Here is a 22,195-nt window from a genome sequence, read left to right on the forward strand (position 1 = left end):
TACTTAACTAGCCTTAATAACCTGGGATAGCATTACAGAATTTATACTTTGTAGAAAATATTTGGTTCTTGTAGTAGTTTTTAAAATTTATTGCCTAATTTTAAATTTCAGATGCCTTATTTTTAGAATAGAGGGGGTAAATAAGAACCTGAACCTGAATATTGAGGTAGAAATAAAACCGTGTATTAACCATAACATAAATTCAGAGTCAGTATAGAGTGAAATGATCTATATTTTGTTCGTCTTGATTTTTATGTTTGTTTAGAGCAGTGTTTCTCAGTTAAATTTGGCCATGGAACCCTTTTGAACTCCATAAATAATTGCGGAACCCCCCAAACTCTTAACAGTCTTAAAATGTCAAAAGAAGCAAACATCAGCATTTCTCAATTAAATTACACTTACATTACACTTATACTCGATACCCTCCGCCAAAAAATCCGGGACATCTTCCCTTTTTTGGCGGGGCGGAGAACAGCTGCTCTCGGCGGGGCGGAGAACAGCTGCTCTCGGCGGGGCGGAGAACAGCTGCTCTCGGCGGAACACCAGTTGAGAAACACTGGTTTAGAGGAATATTTTAAGTTTTATTTGTGATACTGAGATTCAAAACTTTGCCTAATTGAAAATTTTACTACTCTTTCTGTTGGTAATGTTTAGGAAATAAAAGGTGTATTCCAGAAAATTATGTTGAAATATACATAGACTGATAGGTAACATAGCAAAAGCAACTGTTGGAGTGATAGTATTGGAAATCCCCCTAAATAATCAAGTAAATCATGAGTGTGAATTTAGTGTTTGACAGTTGCTAGTCCTGGAGAATAAAGTAGTCTAGTATTCACAAAAGAAAAAGCATAGACTCTGCCATTGTGGCTCAGCCTTGACCTAGGGGGAGCCGATTTAGGCTCTGTTCATTCAGTCCTTGCCTGTTTTGCTGAGACTGAGAAAAGCTTGCCAGTTATAGCTAATTGTAGTAATTTCAACTGGGGAAAACTTAGATGAACACCTTCTTTGAAAAATGCACTTTTGGTTGACCCAAACTGTTCACAAATTAGACGAATCTGCTGAATAGTTTTGACTCCCTAAAAAATACTTTTCAGGCCTTAGATGGGCGGAAGAGGTGGAGGAAGCCTTCCTTTATAACTTTAAGACCTGTAGTTACAACGCTCACCTGGCATGTAGGAGACTCAGGTTTGTTTTCCCCTTCTGCTTGATATGAAGAAGGGATTTGAACTTGGGTCATCCATATTGCTGGAGTTTATGCTAGCCACTGGGCTTTGGGATATTCTGATGTGGGTCTTTCTCAGGCTGTTCCACTGTGGATAAATAAATAGTCAGTGGATCAGGGACTTAAACTTGGGTCTCCCACATCCTAGGAGAATACCTTAAGTACTAGGCTATAGTGTCATTTTCACACACTTTCCATGGCCCACTGACTTTGTTGTCATTCATGGTAGCAGTTCATAGTCTCCACATCAGGCAAAGGGAAGAACTGAACTCTGATCTCCCACATCCCAGGTGAGTGGGGCAAATGAAACATAGATTTTTTTAATTCACTGATTTTTTTTCCTGATTTTTTTTTTTTTTATTTGATTCAACCTGACCCAATATTTTGGAACTGCTAGTGAACGAAAAAAATCAGTTATTCATTCAGCGCTAGTGGTGATGGGGATTTTGTGAGTCAGTTGATGAAAACTGCACTGAGACATGCAAATTCATTTACATTATCATCCAAAATTATATTACCTAATCTACGTAATCTTAGGTAGCCCATGAACCCTTGCTTTATCAGGGAAAGGGTTCAAAGACTGGGTGGCTTATCCTACCCCACTGGGATAAGATTCACTTTCTCATCCAAGAATCTATCCTCTTCAGTGCTTGAGACTTGAAATCAGACTGACCTTGGATTCTCTGGAGTAAATAAAAAAATTACCAAGATCACTTGGTTTAGTCCACTTCAGAAGGGAAAGTTCCAAGAAGTTAGGTGAGCCAGCTTTAAATCTGCTTTGTATCATTCTGGCAGCAGAAAGTGGATCTAGTGGGCTGGTTAATCTGGCCTTCAGTGTTTCAATGAAGGGACATGACTTAGTTCTGGAGCTCCATGGCCAAATCTGAACTTTCTCCAGTATTTATAGGAAGAGAGGTGCAGCCCAAATGGGGGTGGGTCAGTTCCAGAAAGAAAATCATCAGGTAGGCTATTTTTCATTTTAATGTGCTCTTCTCTGTAGTATCTATTGAAATCCGCTGTTGCATTTTTCTGCTCTGAAAAAGAGGAGAAATCTGATTTGCTTTTGATATCTGTATTACCGTGGATGAGTTTTACTGCATCAAGAAGTTTTTATAAAAATATTGGGAAATCTTATTTTTTATTTTTGTCGAAATACTAAAAATGTATTTGATTATAAAATGCTTTAACTATTGATTAAAAAGAAAAAAGGGAGTTGTGTGCAGAGAAAAGCCTTTGTTAGATATATATTTTCTTCATCTAGATCTTAATTTTTCATCCTATTATGTATATTGATATAGTGTAAATCATAAGTCAACTTAACCTTTTTCATTAAGTAATACTTTCAGAAAAAGCAAATTCAGACAATATTTTTAGTAAACAAAGCACAATAGCAGATACATAATTTTCATATCAAATATGTGATGGTTTTCTTTAATTTTCAGGCTTCCAGCATTTTTGGCAACTCTTATCACTTCCATGTGTTTGTACAATACATAAAATTACATTGCAGTCCTCAAATTCCACTATATTTACTATAATTAGTGTGATTGAGTAGTATATTTTGGATATATAGATAGTTAATAATACACACACATTTGCTAACTAAAGATGTCAAGAAAGGAGCTGAAATTGACAAGCATTTGAGTTTAAATTTCCTTGACTTTTTAGTGTCAGTTTTTGAAAGTTAGATGTATAATGACTCTGACATTTTCTAGTGCTGTCACTTTACTTTATTTGTTTTGATGTTGCCAAGTTTTAGCTAAGTCTTAAAGAGTTAATATATTTATCATTCAATTTGTAAAGCTTTGGTTTAAATTTTATACTTGCAGGTCTCCAATAGTCAAGCATCACCACAATCTGCTACTACACCAAGGATGGAAAGCACTAAAGGAACCACAATTGCTACCTCTTCTAGAACTCCTCCATCACTCAGTCTTCAGGGTCCCCTGTGTCCTCCTGTGTGTCCCCCAGCTGCATTAGATGAATTGTCTCCAGACAGCATTGATGCTCATACGTTTGACTTTGAAACAATCACTCATCCAAACTTAGAGCAAGCCCTTAAGCAAGGGTCGTTAGACTTGGATTCATTAGCAGAAAGCCCAGAGTCTGACTTTATGTCAGCAGTGAATGAGTTTGTAATCGAGGAAAATGCGTCATCTCCTAATATAATAAGTGATCCACAAAGTCCAGAAATGATGGTGGAGTCTCTTTATTCTTCAGTTATCAATGCAATAGACAACAGACGTATGCAAGACACAAATATTTGTGTGAAGGAGGAATCTCTAAATGTTCGCATGGAGAAGTGTAGAGTTGTTGCCCAGGAATCACAGTTTAATTTAAGAAACATAAAAGAAGACCTTTGCCACTTTAGAACATTTGTACAAAAAGAACAGTGTGACTTTTCAAATTCTTTAAAATGTACATCAGTAGAAATAAGAAATATTATACAAAAAGTAAAACTTTCACTTGAAAAAACACTAAAAGATAAACATCAAAAAGAATTGCAATCTTTGAAAAATGAGTATGAAACTAGAATTAATACATTACTGGAAGATGTTGAAGAAAACAAAAAAAAGATTAAAAAGTTAAAAGGAGACTTAATAGGTCTTGAAGAAGTTTTGCAAAATAAAGATAATGAATTTGCAATGGTGAAGAATGAAAAAGAAGTAGTTGTTTGTCTACAGTATGAGAAAGATCAGAAGTTACTTGCCTTGGAAGGCCAAATGAAGACTCAGAATTGTGAAATTAAAGAACTGAGACAGTCACGAGAGGTAGTCTTGGAAGATTTGAAAAAGCTTCATATTGAAAGTGATGAGAAAATTCAGCTTTTGAGGGTAGAGTTTCAGAGTTTGGAGGAAAGTCACCTTAAAGAATTGGAAAACAATCTACAAATCAGACATACACAAGAATTTGATAAACTAATAGCTGAGCACAAGGATTGTTTAGATAAGTTAAAAAAAGAAAACCAGCAGAGATTTGAACAAATGCACGAATCACAAGCAGCAGTTGTCCAAGAGAGAGAGCAACACATAGAGGAGTTAAAACTCAAAATTTCTGATCTGCTTGACTTGAGGTGCAAATTAGAAGTTGAACTTGCACTGAAGGAAGCAGAAACTGAAGAAATGAAGATATTATTGGAAGAAAGCAGAACTCAGCAACAGGAGATCCTGAAGTCCCTTATTGATAAGGAAACTGAAAATTTAAGAAAAGAGTTAGATAAATTAAACCATCAGATACAAGTTAATAATGATGAATATCAAGTGGGGCTAGTAGAGCTACGAATTTTAATGACAATTGAGAAAGATCAGTGTATTTCAGAATTAGTGAACAGACATGAAGAAGAAACAAATGTACTCAAAATTGAATTAAACAAAGTAACCTCTTTACATCAAAAAGCTCTTGAAGTGGAAAAAAGTCTCAAAGAACAAATAATAGAACTACGAAGTAAGTTAGAAGTGGAAGTGAATGCCCTAAAAAAGCAAAAAGAGGAAAAATTGGTTTTATGTGAACAGAAGGACACGTTTGAAGCTATTATCCATAATCTTGAGGAGGAAAAAGAACTGTTAATAACTAACCAAGAACAAGACAGAAAACTACTTGTTCAAAAGCTCAGTAGTGAAAAAGAGGATGCAATACAAATTATCCGTAAGGAGTCTGAATTACAGAGGGAAGCTGTTGAAAAAGAACTCTTGGAAAAAATACAACTACTTGAGATGCAAGTAAATCAGAGGTACTGTAAGAATTAAGTTGCACTTTCTTAGTGATCTAAAAATAAGATAATTCAACAATTCTTGTGGTGTACTGCACTTACAAGGTAATCTACAATACACAACCTTGGTTCCCACACATTTATGATCCAATCTTACTGTTTTGTCTTAGAGTTTCAAACTGTTAAGACTCATAGATGGTAACACTTTTTTGCATCAGTGGACTCTGAATAATTAATCAATTAACTCAAGATATTTTGAAGAGCTAAGTTACATTACTGTTCCTTAACGTTCTGGAAAGAACTTTAAAATTAGTAGCGGACTTAAAACCAAGTTTAATACAAGCTTTTTAAAAATAGTCTGTGTGTAATTCATCTTAAATTGTAAAACATTTTAAAATGTTTTTTCAAAAGAATAGGGTTTTTGAATTTCAGCTTCATAAACTACTCAAAAATGTCACACACAGATCCTAAGCACAATTGTAACATCCCACCTTTTTATCCTTTCATTCGGAGTGTGCAATATTACATTCTCACCATCTTGTCCCCCCAAAAAAATTTTTTTTTAAATCTGAGTAACTCAGTGTTGGTTCTATGTAAATTGTACATCATCCACATCAGTTCAGGGTACACAATTTGCAAAAATCTAGTTATGGTGCTGGTCCACAGTGCAGTGGAAATTTTAGAAGCGAGTATACTATTATTTGGTACATGAAAGCAGCTTTAGGAAACCACATTCTTTTATTGGCAACCAACCACTCATTCGCTGGCAGCAGATAAACCTGCCACTTGCCAGCTGTTCCATGATGATTTACATGTAGTATATCATTTTATGCCTCTGAAAAGGGAGTGTGTGTGGCAACTAGAAGTTCATTAGGTTTACAGAGAAAAAAGATCAAATGTGATATTTACTTTTTTTTACTTTCTTTACTTTCGTAGTCACATAAACATAAGAGGACAGTATTTGTTATTTATATTGTTAGCACTTTGTAACCCCAATAAAAGATCTAATTGTGCTGGGTATAGTACAGAGGAGTAAAACAAGATTGTCTCTGTGAGATTTCAGTCTAGGTTTGATGATGTGCTGGGTAGACAAAACAGACAAATGGCTTGGGGAGTAAGCTGAGAATAAGAAATGCAATAAAATGGACAGAACTGAGCAGAAAAGCAATGTGGTCCATCATTGGGATTCTAATTTAAATGAAATCTTTTTCTTTTTAAATGTCAGTAAGTGTGATAGAATTCTAAAATTACTGTTTGTCTAAATGTAGAATTCAAGAATATTACACATCTGCGTATGGCTTACATTTGCAGTATAAAATTTTTAAAAGGTGAAATTTAATTTAAATACTAGTTTAATCCACATCGGTTTAATTTTTGACATAGTATCGTTTGTATAATAAAATCTCTAACTATTATCAGTACTCCATACAAAAAAAGTACATTAAAAGGTTAAGTTCACAAAGTCAATGAAACCTTAATTCTGCCCATTTACATAGTATGGTAGTCTTTAATTACATGATCACATGCTATTTTTTCCATAGCAACCCTGCCTCATTCAATGTACAGAATAGCTGATATTCACTGAAGGAGTAGCCTTTCAATATTTAGTTTTATGCTCTTCATTTAATATGTGACCCCATCTTTGATTCATTGCACACCTTTCAAGCCCTTCTCTGAATAAAAGAATTACTAATTTCCTCACTGGCTGTTTTACGATACTCAGCTCCATAGTTTCTAATTGCTTCACAAATGTCAGTTAATTTATCTTTGAAGCACCCTGTGAGATAAGATGGTACTATATGTAGTAGTATTTTACAAGTGATGAACTGAGGCACAATGGCAAATAGGAAGTCTTCCATGGCAGTTGTGAGGGATGTGTACATCTGCTCGTATCACCAATAAAATTGCAGTGATGGGAGATTTCCCAAAAATGTTAGGGCTTGTCTACATGGGGAAGTTAGTGAACCGCAAGATAAGGTGTAAATTTACAGCACACTAGCTATTTTGCATTAATTCCCCATGTGATACTCTTACTGTGCACTGAAAGTGCTTTTGTGTACTTTAGCTTAATATTCTTTGAAGTGTACTAAGCTAAACTGCCCCAGGCACTTTTAGTGTGCAATAAGTGTGTCCACATGGGGAGTTAATGCAGAATAGCAAGTGCACAGTAAATTCACACCCTAGTTTGCTGTGTACTAACTTCTTGTTTAGACAAGACCTTAATGTAGTCAGAAACATAGAAATAAGTTCTTTTTAATGGATTCTTCTGTGTGACTGGATGATTCAGGAGTTTAATAGGATATGGAGAAATTCATTACAAGGTCACTAGTACATTTCTGGACTATGGAATAATGACAAATAGTTGCTTCTGTCTAATGTCTGGACAGTAGTCCATAGTTAAAATGATTTTGTCCCATTCCAATTCTTATTTGAGTGGTTTTTTTATCCACGCAAGAAAAATTACTACCAAAATTGAACTCTCATTGGCACCCTTGCTGGCAGTCTTAGAAAGCTGAAAGATTGTTTTGGTATGAAGGCTGAACTAACTTCAAATGTCTATAAGTGGTCTCTATAGAACAGCATTTGGGCCGCATGGTGAAACTTTCCCTTTCTGTGTTTTCTTAGTCTACGAATAAAAAAGCAACACATTGTGTAGTGTATGCTGCAGAAGTGTCAAGAATGGGGAAAGTTTTGCAAATTGAGTAATTCCCCTTCCCATTGTGAATTGTGTAATGGAATCTTTTGTGTTCATGCAAAACAGAAAGGTCCTTGTTTGTAAGGTCTCATCTCAAACTCCCACACTGCAAACTGCACTTTAATAAATAAATTCCCTTCACAAATGAAGGGTTGAGTTGATTATTGCATGATTTAAACTTTTTTGTTTTAGGAAGTCTTGATATTTCAAATCAGGTTCCTAGCCTACTAATCCATCTGTTCTGAATTTCATGGCATGGGGGGGAGAGGAAAGCAACATTTATCTTAGCTTCTACATGTACACAGAGCAGTGTATGCAATATTTACTGTGATATTATACATGTTTTGTTTGTGTGGGGTCTAAAGTGCTGTCTTTTAATAATGTAGTTCTGCAAATAGTGCATTTCTAAAAGTTGTTGATCTAAGCACCATATTTTCAAAGAATAATATACAACTTTTAAAGGTATATTACTTTTTTAGATTAAAGGAGTTGTGTGTGCTTTCACATTTCTTAACTATGTTCAGTCTTTGGGCTTTGTTCCATTCCCACTGAAGTGAATGACAAAACTGAAATAAGTAATGGTGGCTTGCTTCATCTTTCAGACACAGAAATGTACTCAGTGGTAAACAGTTACATACATACATACATATATAATTTATTTATTTATGTCTTTAATTAGAAAGCTCTGTTAGTATGATTAAAGTGAAAGAGCAAATAAATTTACACGAGTTAGTATACTGTAAAGCCTGAAAAATTTAATCTCTTGTACAAAAGTTGCAATGAATTTAAAAATGTATATTATATGTTTTACAGAAAGGGATGGGAATTTTGATGACTTAAGTAAAGGTAATGAAATCTAGGGGTTTTTTTCCCCTCAAACTGCAATAGTTTTAGGCTTGGTGTTACACTTTGAATCTCAAATTTTTTTAAAATACCATTATAGTTGACAGTGAATGAGGTCACATAAGTCTGTAAGGAAAGAAGGAAGGGGAAAAATGAATTCAATGGTTCTTCTTATCAGTTGCTTAAATACAGGTTGTAAATCTAAAAAAGCTCTCCTGCTGACTCCAGCATTAGTACCTGAGAAGTGAGAAATGCAACTAATCAGTTTTTTTCTGCTCACAGGCAGCTATTGCTTTAGTTGCAAAGAAAATAACAGGAGGGGCGGCTTGAGAATGAGATGTAATTTGCATAAAAATATGCTAGGCACAGAGATAGAGTGGAAGAAGTAATCGCAGATGTTCTTGGAGAGATGCATAGAAAATGAGCATCATGAGTAGCATGGCGGGGTATGTAATAGGAGACAAGTTTCAGTAATTATTTTTTTAAGATATGGACCTTGATGCAGAAAGATTTGGAAAGGTCTAGAAGTGTGGGGAGAATGTGTCCAGATTGTGAACATTGGCAATAAAGGGAGGGTAGCCTTGTCAGCAGTAATAGAGAACAGAGGAAGTGAAGAATGTTTTAAGAAGAAACATGACTAAACCCAAATTCTTTATTTTATATTAAAGTTTGAGCTGTTGACATACTTTCCAGTGGTACATGTCAGACATGGTGATATCTAGGACTGGACAGAAAGTGGCAGGCCAAGAGTGAAGCACATTTGGAAGTGGTCAGCACAGAGATAAGTTAAATCTGTGTCTATGCACAGTCGCATATGAATAAGACTCAGAGAGAACAGGTATCAGCCAGTGACAGAGGTTATTAGACCCAATCCAGAAGGGGGCAAAGAGAATAGGAGGGACTTCTAGAGGAAATGCTTAGTGGTTCTCAAGTAAGTAGGAGAACAAGAACAATGCCATGAAAGCCAACTATGTTCATTATGAAGATATTTTGTTTTGGGGGGTGGGAAAGGAAGAGAAGGATCATCATCATTAATAAAATGTAACTATTTGTAAATAACTTTTTACTTTATAATGCATGCTTCTGCTGTAGTAGGTGATAGACATGTTGCTGAAGAGTGGATGCCATAATTTAATGCATTACAGGTTACGGAATTGAAGTCTCTGAGATTGAATGTAGAAGCCTACAGTAGTATACCTGAGAAGCCCTTTTTCTGAAGATAACTTTTTTTTTTTTTTTAAACTGATCAGAACACACATCATCTTGGTTCATTGTTTTGTTACAATAGCTAATGGCTGTTGTTCATGTATTTAAAATCTTGAGAGATTTCGGATTTATTTGGAATCAGTGTTGTGTATATAGTTATGAATGGAGCAGTACTCTTCAAGTTTTATTAATAATAAGTATAAATCTACTTTTCTATCCTTTCCACATTCAACAATTCTCATACTGGTTTTTCATCCGTTTTCAAATGTGGAGACAGACCAGACATTTCTCATTACTTATCTGCCAGGTTTAGGCTCTCCACTAGGAAAACTTGCCAAAATTCTTTGCTTTCACATGCTGGCCAGGCAGATTCCAGACCTCCTTGTTAATAGCTTTCTAATATGTAGAACATATTGATTCCATTAAGACTTTTTAAAGACTTAAATTAGCTTCTTTTGGCGATTTTAAAATTGAGTACAAAGCAATATAGATGACTTTTCTGGAGAAGTTTTGCTTTTACACTGCTAAATTATTTCAAATTAGCAAAAATGTCATTTGTAAATGCATTTAGTACATACTGTTATGTATATTGATACAATTATGGTGGTGTTTTTTATTAAAAGCTTAAAATGCTTAAAATGTATTGTGGCACCTCCTTATCTGCTCCTTATCTGCTCTGAATGTACATGGAAAAACAAAGTCAGCATAGAAAGGAAAACAGGATCAGAATAAGATGAACAAATCCAAAGATGTTCAGAGAGGGTCCAAATAAAGAGAGGAGAGTCAGTAATTGGACAAGAAACTTTGAGAAGCTGTGTATGGCCATAACATGTAGCAGTTCTCCATATCTGTGGATCTACTACTTCTGAGTTTGAACAGAAAAAAGGGAAAGCTAAAGGACAGATAAGGTTATCAAAGAATCTGAACACAAGATAAGACTGGAAATGCTAGCATGAATTCAGAAAAGCTGCCCAAAGCCAGAACACCAAACCTGACAGAAGGAAGACAGTCTGTGATTACAGAATGCTGTATTGTAATTGTGATGCAACAACAGGGTGGATGAAAGATGGAGTATATATACCCTTGTACCTTGAAGTTAAATTAAGGGCTGGAGTCTTATTTTAGTCTTAGCAATTACATACAATAGATTGTTTTGTTTTGATTTTTTTAAAAATATGACTTAGGTTAGACATTGGCATGCTTCCAGGAAACCGGCAGTTCTGTGTTTCCAGAATTTTTTTCAGGAAATAGAAGACTGTGATTATTGTAAGTTGCTGGACAGGAGGTTTGGATAAAGGCTTAGAGGAGATTTTAATAAAAGGCTTTAAGGAGAGAAATCTGGGAAAACCATTGCAGAGTAAGGAGCAATCAAACATTTTCAAAAGTAAATCATGTAAAATTATATAGGAAGTTATGGGTCTGTGAAAATACGATCAGGTGCATTTGACCGCGGAGAAGATGTAGACCTATAGGTTGCAAAGAATAGGGAAAAAATTGCTTTGTTTTGAATTTGTGTACAGGAAATTTTCTTATGGTCAAACACATTTAAGCAAAACATAATATACATATTTGTTTAAACTCATAAGGAAATGTGAAAGGTTTCTGCAAAACAAAGGGTAAAATTGTGTATACGTTTTAAGGGATATTAAAACCAATCTGCCAAACAGTTTTTAAAAATTGGACTTGTACCCCTGCTTTTGGCTTCTTTGTGACTTTTTAAAAATAACAGAAAATCCTTCCCAAACTAATTAAATAAAATGGCTGTGAAAGAGAAAAAGGGGAAATATACCAAATGCTCCCTGCCTCCTTTTCCTATTGTTGTATCCATTTACCAAATGGTGGAAGTGAAAATGATAGAAACTGATATATCACTGAGACAAGGAAAAGGTCTAACTATATAATCAGAATACGATTTTGGACAATGACTTTTCACATTTAAATAATATTTTGGGAATATTCATGTGTTAGACAAAACCCATCATCACTTTTTTTGACCAGATATTCTATTAATTCTGCTATGTACTTCAACTATGGGAATTTGAAGTAGGCTCTGACGAATGATTTATTGTTCATGGTCTCATTTTAAAGTACATGTGAAATTAAGAAATCATCTTTATTTCCTTCCTAAGGAGGATGTGAAATGCTCTTTAATGATAGGGCATGTATCTGCTACCTGAGTGTACTTTCAGTGTACTTTTTAATGTTGGACAGCTGCTTTGGCTTTTGGTTCCCTAAAAGCCCCAAGTTAGGTGTTTAATCACAGTTCATGACTTGTTGTAATTTTCTGTATCCCCCGTCTGTTGCTCACTAACAATTTGTTTATGATGGTGGAAAACAAACTATGAACAGCATGTGTCTCTCTGCTGGGCAGCTAAATGGTTTTTCTCAACATGAAAAATAATCAGCATTATGGAGGCATTAGAAGTGACTCCATAGTGAAGTTTGAGTTGAAGTTTTCACTGGAAGCAGGGATTCAACCAGTTGGTTACATATGAAATATACAAAATATCTTCCCCAAAATTACAACACTTAGAAAATTCATTTTCTGAGAATTTATGAGAATAATTTATTTTAGAATTAATGGTGACTTTTTCCTGTTCTTCATAATTGAAAGTTTTCTCCATCAGTGGAAACCATAACTCTGCCCTGTAGTGGCACCATACAAAACCATTCACTTTGGATTAAGGCATTTTAGTGTTTGTGGACCCACATTATATTAAACTGATGTTTAAAAGCACATGAGATTACGCTTCTTGGGGAGGTGGATTAACTATGCCAACAGGAGAATCTCTGCTGTCGACAAAGGAGTGTCTTCACTAAAGCACTACAGCAGTACAGCTGCATCAGTACGTGGAGACAAGCCCTAAGTTTAACTGAAAGTTACTCAAGAAATCTCTGTTTTACGGATTTGTTTTCTTGTTGTGTTTGACAGCATCTTTTTAGTAGTGGATCTTACTGTTTCTCCTATATAATTAGATTCCCCATTTGTTTGTGCAACAAAGGAAACAAAAAGGTTTTTAAAAAGTAAGAAAATGCTATTGTAAAACCACAAAAATTAGCATGATGTAGAACTGTGTAATCTATTCAACTACTTTAACTTGACTAGAGTTCAAGTGAAAGGTTCCCTTTGACTAAAGTTCTCCCCTATTAGATTTCTCTTTAGAGGTTTGTTTACCTATTGTCCGTTGAGCATTAGAATCTTCTAATTGGCTTTCAGTGCAGCTGAGGGCATCCACAGCATTAGTACACTTGCAGAGAGCATCTGTATTAGTTTTTGCATATGCTCACTTTTCTAAATTTCAGTGTTTCCTTGAGGAAATTCCAAAAGGAGTAGGAGATTATCAATCTATCTGTTACAGGCAGATTTTTTACTTTTAGCATTTAATACTGATTTGCAATTTTAACTTTCCTCTCCCATAGTGATTTCAGTAATATTATAGGGAATTGAAAAATACATTTTATAAATTTGTGTATATTTTAGTATCTGAGACAAAAAAAGGTAAGAAAACAGTGCCACAGTTTCAGGGTAACTATACCTGTATTCACCCTCTGTGGTCTCTAGAGAGCACCTACTTAAGGGATTCCAGGTCCCAACCATCATCTCTCTTGGGCAGAGACCTGCATCTTTCTCCCTCCTGACTGAGGGTTTTAAGGCTGCACAGCACGTGCATCGCCAGCAAGCCAGACTGCCTAAGCAGGCAAGTTTGCTTTATCTCCGAAGGCTATGATCAGTGTATTGTCCACAGTTAGAAGGAGCGGTGTGGTAATTTTTAAGTAAGTACATTTATTCTTAAGATAAAAGCATTATAGAGAAAACATATAAAAGCTAGAAAAGAACCAACATACATTCTAAAAGCTTACAGAGAACCATTCCAAACCTTCCTCAAGGATTTTCTCCCTTCCATCCCTCCCTCCCCTTCCCCGACAGAATTTCCTGTCTGTTTGCTGGATCAGAAAGAAGGTCAGTTTCAATTTAGGCTATGTATTTATTTATTTTTGTGTTTGGTCTCTGGCAAATCCAGTTTGAACTAATGTTTGCAAGCCTCCACAGAAGGTAGGTAACTCCCTGTGGGGGTTTGTAAGCTAGCTGATTTGCTGTTTTTGTTCCACAGTTTTTGTTCCCAATGGAGCACAGAGTAGAACACAATCACATATAAGCCATTTTTTTTAAAAACAATGGACCCCCAAAAAGTTGCTGTGTCTGTCACAATCAGGTTGTATAATTTATATACAGATACATTCTCTGAACATTGACAAGTTATTCTTTACAATTGTATAACAATGAGGGAAAATATTCAGTTGTCATATGGGGAAAACCATGTAACTTTCAGTGTGATACAGTGGGTCAGCAAGGTATCAAAAACAATTAGTTGAACAGTCTGATTGCTTGGGAACATAAATTAGCAAAATTAAGAAAAGTCAGCCAAATTGCAAAACATGTATAATTTAACGTAGGCTAATTTAATTCCTCCATGACTAGCATCTCCCATGCTTTGCATGAATAATTGCTAAAAGTGGGACTACAGAGGCTGCACTAGCATGCTGTAACAACAACCACTTCTGTAGCAGTCATTGACATTTGCAGTAGCTGGTCAGTTATTCATACCAATTTCCATTTAAAAGTGCCAGCTACTAAGTTACAATTGGAAAAGAGAGCTATGCTAGTGTACTTTGTTTTAAGAAGTCTTTTAAAAAAATAAGTTCTGCAAAATTTATCTCCATGGTGTGAGTGAGCTCTTCTGTTCAGGCTTAAATTGCTATTACCTCATCCCAGTCATAGTTGTTCTTAAAGTTTTAATTTAGAAGTTTTAACATGTTCGTGTACATTTCTAACAGAATTGTTAAGCAACAAGTTTTGATAGCAGCACAAACACTGAGAAAGCATGTAAAAATATTCTGTGAAACTTGTGCAACAGACCACTTCCCTGACTAGAAAACTTGTTTTAAGAGATTCCATCAGTTTCCCCATTTTGGTGAAATTTTTGCTCCTTTTTTGTTAGAAGACTATCTCCATTGAGCAGTCATTTTTGTTGTTTCTTTTAAATGGCTTTTTAAGACAGGTGTCACTGTGTAACGGAAGTTAGATTTTAAAAGAAGTTCATTCTTTGATTGCAGTATGACAGGAATATTTTTGAGGAATTGTCACATATCAGCAGGTGACATACTTAGTTATGCCAAATAATGTAATCACATTTAACAGTCTAAATTCAATTTTCTAATTGAAATAAATGTAATTGCCCAAGAAGAATCTGAAATAAAATTCAAGATTGAACAGCTCTTGGGTATTGTATTCTGGAATTATGTTTAAATAATCTCACGAGGAAAATTTGAACTAAGGAGTAGAACAGAAAACACTAACTTGACTGATGTTTCTATCCAGCTGTAGGTTCTAAAAGATGCTTGTTTTTATCTTTGAGAGAATATTAGAAAAAGGATAGGACTGTAACTGGGTATTTCTTAATATGTCTCTATAGAGTTATCCAAAGGAATTCAACTTTCTGAATGGAAAAATAGAATATTTTATATTAAGCAATCAGCAAAAACTTATAAGCAAAATATGAAACACTTTCTTCTCTAAAGATACAGTCCACCAGGATTCTCACTCCTGAATTTCAGCTCCCAGGATTAAACGTGCAGAACTCCCCTGGCTTTTGAAGTTTTCATTCCTAAGGATAGCAGTAATGACATGGAGCGTAAACCAGACTGCTTACTGTCAGTTGCTCACAATACTTAGTCGAATTTCTGCCCTTGGAACCTTCTAGTCAGTTCCTTTTGAGCAACATCAATGAGCTCTGCTCATGAGCTGTCTCTTCTATGCCCATATCTTCGGTCATGTCTAAGTTATTAATAAATAGGAGTTCACTTCAGAAGCACTTTTAAGCACTTTTCAATGGCTATCCTCGGTCTTATTTCTCAATGCCTTGTTTCTTGCTTTGACAACTAATTCCTATGCTTCAAAGCTTGTTTGCAAGTTAGTGTTACTTTTCATCCAATGTAGTGCCTATTTTTAGCGCTTACATGCTTAAAGATTTAGCTTTGCTGTCCATGTTTCAGTGCAGTTGCTTCATATTTCATGGATTCAAGCCATGTCTATGTAGCAGAACAATGACTGTAATGGACAATCATCTCCACTGCTCTATCTTTGGAGTAAGGAAGCAGCAGAGATGCACCAGGTTTGACTGAAGATGTCACCCCAGCACTTAAGAAATGTGCTTAAGGTACTTGATATAGGGCATCCCTTCACCCTCTCCCTTTCCTCACCACAACCTCCCCGCCCAAGTTCTCTGAAAGCCAAAGTTTGTGAGAGCCAAGAGTACTGAAGCCCAGAGCAGTGAGAACCAGTAATTCAGACCTCCCTGTACTGAAGCACTTGCAGTCACTGGTATGCAAAAACACTAAGGCTATGTCTACGGTGACGGCGGCATAGTCACCGCCGTCAGATTGACTTACCTGGATCGACTGATAGCTGTGGATCGGTCAGTGAAGACCCGCTCAGTCGATCCAGAAGTTGATGAACTAAAACCACCTCCTCAAGTAGCACAGCTCACTGCAGTGAAGATGGTGCATGGAAGAGAAGCACAGAAGTCGACGGGAGTTACACAAGTTCTTTGCATAACTCCTGTCGACTGCTGCCAAATTGCCAAGGTAAGTGTAGACCAAGCCTGAGTTAGAGTTGAAAGTTTCCTTTGATTCCAAGTATATTTCCAGTTCAGGGTTCACTGGGAAAGAAACATCACCCAGTGTTCACAAAAGCTGGCCAAATAAGATGTTTTATTTGATACTGGTCTATGGTTCCACAAGGGGTTAATGTATTAGATAGGCTGAACCAAATTCCCATGTTGATATAGGGTTGCCATATCCTTCCACCTATACTTTGAGCCAAATGTTGAAAAACATTTGGCAGACACCTCCCACTGCTATCCCTGTTTTGAACGCAGTTGAAGATTATAGGAAAATACTCGTAAAGGAAAATCCACCTCTGGTTACATCTCCCACTCTCCACATCAGAGCTTGGTGGTGTAGGCAAAGATGGCCATTCTCATTCTACTACAGTCTAGAACATTGAGCTTTGGCACCTGGATTCATTTGGACATCAGGTTTATCAAACCATAGTTTCAACCCTCAGTTATGGATTATCAGGTTCAGCTCTGAAAGAAGTCCTCTGTCCTAGTTAAGTCTCTTTACCAGGATGAGTTCCAGGAGCTCAGTTTGTGCATGAGGGAATGAAGCTGACTTTGTATGGAGTGTAAGTAGCCTTTCATGCAAGTGAGATGGGAGCCCATAGATCACCAATCTGATTGACAGTATGTATCACAGCCAACAAGTGACAGCTCAGCTTATGCTACAAATGTTGAGTCACATGGCCACAATTGTATTTGTAGTGCCTATGGCAATTGAGATGCTAGTGAAAACAAGTATAGTAGGAACTCTTGAATTGCATCTGGGCCATACTTGCCTCTTGGCAGTCCAGAAGTAAACTTCAATTACACTTGCATCCTGATTGTGGCAGCCACAGATGCATTCAACCTGGGGATGCAGTGCCTTTGGAAGACTTTGCACATAGAAAACTTGAGTTCTCTAGGAACAACACTACATAAATGTCCTTAAGTTAGTTTAGTCCTGAAAGTACTGAGACCCTTCAGAGATCTGGTATGTCAGAAAATGGTCCTTTTTGCCACTTTCCTCATGTTGAAAAGTTTTTGAGCTTTTCCTGAAGTCCTCCCAGGTTTTGGTTCCATTTTATACCAACTTCATAGGCCATGCTGATGTAAATGTTCCATATCTGTGGGGTTCTGATTGTGTTACTACTGTTTTGTCCTTCTAAGTTATGTCCTAGCTCTCACTGTCGAGAGCACCTTCAGTTGTGAGACTCTAGAGTATTTCAGCTGAAAAGATATACAAAACAGCCATGTAATCCTCTCGAGATGATACTGTTACATAGTCATCTACATAATGCTTGCTTTTATTTGACCTTTAAGAAGCAATGATAGTTCAGGTTCTTAGTGTTGCAAAACATCTGCAATATCTATTGAGAGGTAGTCTGCCACCTAGAGTTTTGGATGTGTCTCAAGATTTTGCCAACCTAGATACATTTGTTTCTGAGAATACATCTTCTGGGACTCTGCTCTTAAAGTTTTGTAATTATATTAATTCTGTTTGCAGTGTGTGTGTGCATACACATGTGTATATATGTACATATGTATATATATTTTAAAGTTGCTTATTAAGCACTGACTTCTGTTTATATTTCCTGTTGCAATGTTTGTTTGTTCTTCAGCCTTGAGACATCCCTTGATCTGCTTTCATTTTCAGTGTGAGAATCTTCTGCAAATAGTATCTTAAAAGAATGAAAAAATACTTGTAATTATTTGTCTGAATATGTCCTCTCACAAGATTCACCCACCCACATCCTGCTAGTCTGTGGATGCTATATATGGCATGTCCCCGGCCCCCGTCCTCCCCGAGTTTCATAGTTTACATACTTCTGAGTGAGTTTTGGTTTTAAAAAGTTGCATTTTTATCCATTTTTAATGGTTGAATTTTTCTGATGACCTTATTTTGGAAACTGCTAATTCCTGCACAGTTTAAGAGCTAAATGATTATAGATACTGATATAAGGGCCACTGATGATGAACGCTTACCTGTAAGGTGAGTCTTATGCATTGGCCACCACTTACCATATGGCTCAGATATCCTTGGAGGTAGTGGGAGTTATGTCTTGTCACACGCTGGCAGCAGAATGCCCAAGAATGAGATTATGAGATACATACTTCCAAAAAATAGAAATACAGGTAAGTAGCTTTCTAGTTGAAACACTGTTTATACATTATTCCCAATAAAAATATCCAGAAAAGTTAAATACTACTTTTGTTTGTCTTTGCTTGTTTTTAATCTATTCATGAACTGTATTTCTGTAATTCATATTTAAATATTTTCTTTTTAAGTCCTCCCATTGAATTATCTGCTGCATCAAGCTTGGTTGCTGAACTTCAAGAAAAACTTGAGGAAGAGAAAATGAAATTTTTGGAGCAACTTGAAGAGCAAGAGAAAAGAAAAAATGAAGAAATGCAAAACTTTAGAATGTCTCTAACTGCAGAACAGCAGGTAAAAAAGTCATCAAATTTGATACATTATTTCTGAGATTTTAAAGATTTTTTTTATTTTTGCTCTCTGGCATTTTATTTCCAAAATTCACATTGTCATCTGACAACCTATTATATAGTAAATGTCAAGGTTCAGGAATGGATTATGTAAGCATTTATTTATTTATTCATTCATATACATATAAGCATGCTCTCTGGCACTTGGGCAAAAGGCAGTACAGTTTTACTTTGTCACTGTTTTTTCTGTAAGCTTGTGTTACCATAACTCTTCTCCAGTTGAGAAGGCTAAATTGGAACTCCAATGTAAACTCTATTAAACATAACTTCCGATTAACTGCAAGGTGTCTCTGAGCAAATACTAATCTCGCCCTTTCTGACACCAAGGAGTTCCATGTCATGTGACTGTTCCCAAACTGCCAGCTCAGGTAGAAACTGAGTTTTAGAATCAAATCGAACCTCCCACTTTGTATTTCACTGTAGATTTATAAAAATCTCTCTTAATTTATTGACTAGCACAAGTACTTAAAATATGAAAAAACCAAAAAAAAGATTGGTCTCATAAAACTGTCCACCAACTCATACCCTCCCTAAAAGCATCTTAAAAGGACTGATTTTGCAGCATGCTTAAAAAGTGAACAAATGTGGGCTCTGATGGTCCAAGAGTGAAAGTGAGGGTTACAAAGTCAAGGCCTCTTTGTGGAGCATGCCCTGCCTTGCAGCTCTGTCTCTTTAATAGACTGAAAAGGAAGCACCACTTTAGCATCTCTGCTTCTTTCAGCAACATCAGTATGGCACAACGACTGAGGTGTACAGCACTAGAAAAAGTTGAGCCATCCAACTTTTTGGACTATAACCATCAATTGGGAGGGGGAGAGAGAGGAGAATTGGGAAGAATGTTCATGGACAAATGAAACTTCTAAAAATTTGGGTCTGCAAATATACTTAATCCAAACCAGGCTTTACACAGCAAATAACCTGAGCAATAACTGATATAGAAGTGTTTGACATCTATGTTCATTTTCAATATTGTAGGCTATGAATGGAGTGCAGAATTCAGCTGCCCATCCATGCCGCCTCCTTGTAGAATTTTAAGATTTCATGGCCATAGAACAGTTGATAATTAATAATATTCTGTACAATAAATTGACTTTTGTAAGATTTCTCTCACCTTAATGTGTCAATACATAGCATGCCATTTTCCCCATCAGCAGTAGAGCATTTGAGGAAAGATCTCCCTGATGGCATTTTATTAAAATCTCCACTCCCCAGCTTTGTTGGGGCAGTTTATTTTCACACACTGTAAATCCCAACAAAGCATGGCATCATTCCACTTGTTTTAAAAAGTATTGTTGCAGTAAAAAAAACTGAAAGTGTATCTGATTGCTATAGCAATCACTGGACATCAGAGGCAGTTATTCTTCTGTGTTCAGTATCTTAGAAAATTACTTGTTGCTTTAGCTTTTAGTGAAGTATATAAAGTTTGCTTTATTATATTTATAGTAGCACCCAAAATGTGCTAAATACTGTACAGAGAAGACATAGTCCTTGCCCCCAAAGAGTTTACAACTTTAAGGCATATGAATACCACACTATGCTCATCTCTAGTTGTAAATAACTTGATGTAGTACAAGATTCTATAACATCCACTTCAGTCCTAAAGAATAACTGGTTCTGAGAACAGTGTGTTACTGGACTTGTCAAGAACTAGAAATGTATAGATTCAGTGTATTAAATTAATTGTATTCCTGAATACAAAGGGCCTTATTCACAGCCAGGATGTTTCTTGTGATTATTTTATTAGTATAGGACTATAAATGTACACCACATTTCACAAAACAAAATTAGAAGCAATCTTTACCCAAAAGCCTTCATAATTGAACTCCAGTTAAAATGAACAGTGAAACATCTCCAGTATACATATCCCTTTATCAAAAAAGTACTTATTTAAGCTGATTTTCTTGCCTTTCAGTTTAATTTGGGAAACTGCAAATGGCAATACTGTGGGTTCTTCCTTCTCTCTGTTATATGTTTTGCTTTCATTTAATTGTACTACTTCTGCCTAATATTATTTTTGACTTTTCAGACCAATTTTAACACTGTGCTGACAAGAGAAAAAATGAAAAAGGAAAACATAATAAATGATCTTAGTGACAAATTAAAAACAATAACCCAGCAGCAAGAAAGGGATAAGGGTAAGTAAATATTCTATCAATACTGATAGATTTTGAATTAGTCTGCATTCAGTTTAAATCCAAATAATTGTTATAATATTCTGAGTTGCTTTTTAAAAGTAAGAATCTTTACATGCTTCTATTATCATCTAGACTTGATTGAAACACTTTCTGAAGATCGTGCTCGATTACTGGAAGAGAAGAAAAAACTTGAAGAAGTTAATAAGATGAGAAGCAGTAATTTTATTTCATCAGCATATTTACCAATAGCTTCAGAATCTTGTGGCGCCTGTGCACCTGATCTCCCAGATGAAACAGAGAGAGTGGCTTCTGAGATTACAGATGAAGGAAGGCTGGATTCAGCAATGGACTCTAGCATGATGGCTGTGCAGTAAGTATATAAGCGGCATTATATTAAAATACATAGACACTATTTTGATCATTATACCAGTGCATAGTTGAATATTTCAATGTACCAATAAACTGGTCAGTGAACTCCTTTTTACTCATCTGACATTCTTGCCCAAAATTCCTTTTTTTGAGATGCATGTATAAAATGTTAAAATGTCACAGCTATTAGATATGTATGTATTTGATGAGTTAAAGAGGAAGAAGTTAGAGGCTAAAAAATGGTAAAGTGAAAAAGAAATACGTTTCAGTGAGTATATGAACATTTTAAAACTGAGCAGTAGAAAATAATAGCACCAGAAAATAATTTACACTTTATCCCACACATGCAGGAAGAAGATAGACAAGATTTAAGGGATGAAATTAAATTAGGCTGCAGCTTTACTAATTTAAATTGATCTGGAAACTATCTATCTTACGGGGGAGGTCTTCACTCCTTCCTTAATTATTTCCACCAGTTTGGAGGGTTGCTGTCATCCCCCAACCCCTCCACACTTGGTCCCAGCCCATTGGGACTCTACTGCCCTCACCTCAAATGCAGGTTAAGGTGCTGGGGAGTTGTCTCCTCATTGTAACAGATATGAGGAGCCTCAAACCTATTCCCAGTTTCTTTATGGAGCACCTTCCCTAAGAGTCCATTTATACTGGAGCTGTAATCTCCAGCTCAGATAGACATACCCACTCTAAGTCTGACTGAACTAGCACACTAAAAATATCAGTGTATCTTGGGCAGCAGGAGCAGCTAGACACCTACAGTACAATTAATCTGAAAGCCTATGTGCATATTTAGGGACACTAGTCCCTCTCGCTATCCATGAGAACTGCAGCTGTGCCGGA

General features: G+C 36.0%; 1 protein-coding gene across 1 annotated transcript in view; it reads left to right on the forward strand.

The window, feature by feature from the left end:
• The window catches only part of RB1CC1 (RB1 inducible coiled-coil 1), a 167,548-nt gene that overhangs the window by 104,920 nt on the left and 40,433 nt on the right, over nucleotides 1–22,195 (forward strand). The window contains exons 16-19 of the mRNA XM_067553518.1: nucleotides 3,052–4,952; nucleotides 18,621–18,780; nucleotides 20,863–20,971; nucleotides 21,104–21,341. Of these exons, the coding sequence (XP_067409619.1) occupies nucleotides 3,052–4,952; nucleotides 18,621–18,780; nucleotides 20,863–20,971; nucleotides 21,104–21,341 (2,408 nt within the window). The remainder of the gene's footprint in view (nucleotides 1–3,051; nucleotides 4,953–18,620; nucleotides 18,781–20,862; nucleotides 20,972–21,103; nucleotides 21,342–22,195) is intronic.

The sequence above is a fragment of the Emydura macquarii genome, unplaced genomic scaffold, assembly GCF_026122565.2.
Source record: "Emydura macquarii macquarii isolate MOO-44397 ecotype Brisbane River unplaced genomic scaffold, CSIRO-AGI_Emac_v2 contig_1477, whole genome shotgun sequence".
NCBI classification, from domain to species: domain Eukaryota; kingdom Metazoa; phylum Chordata; order Testudines; family Chelidae; genus Emydura; species Emydura macquarii.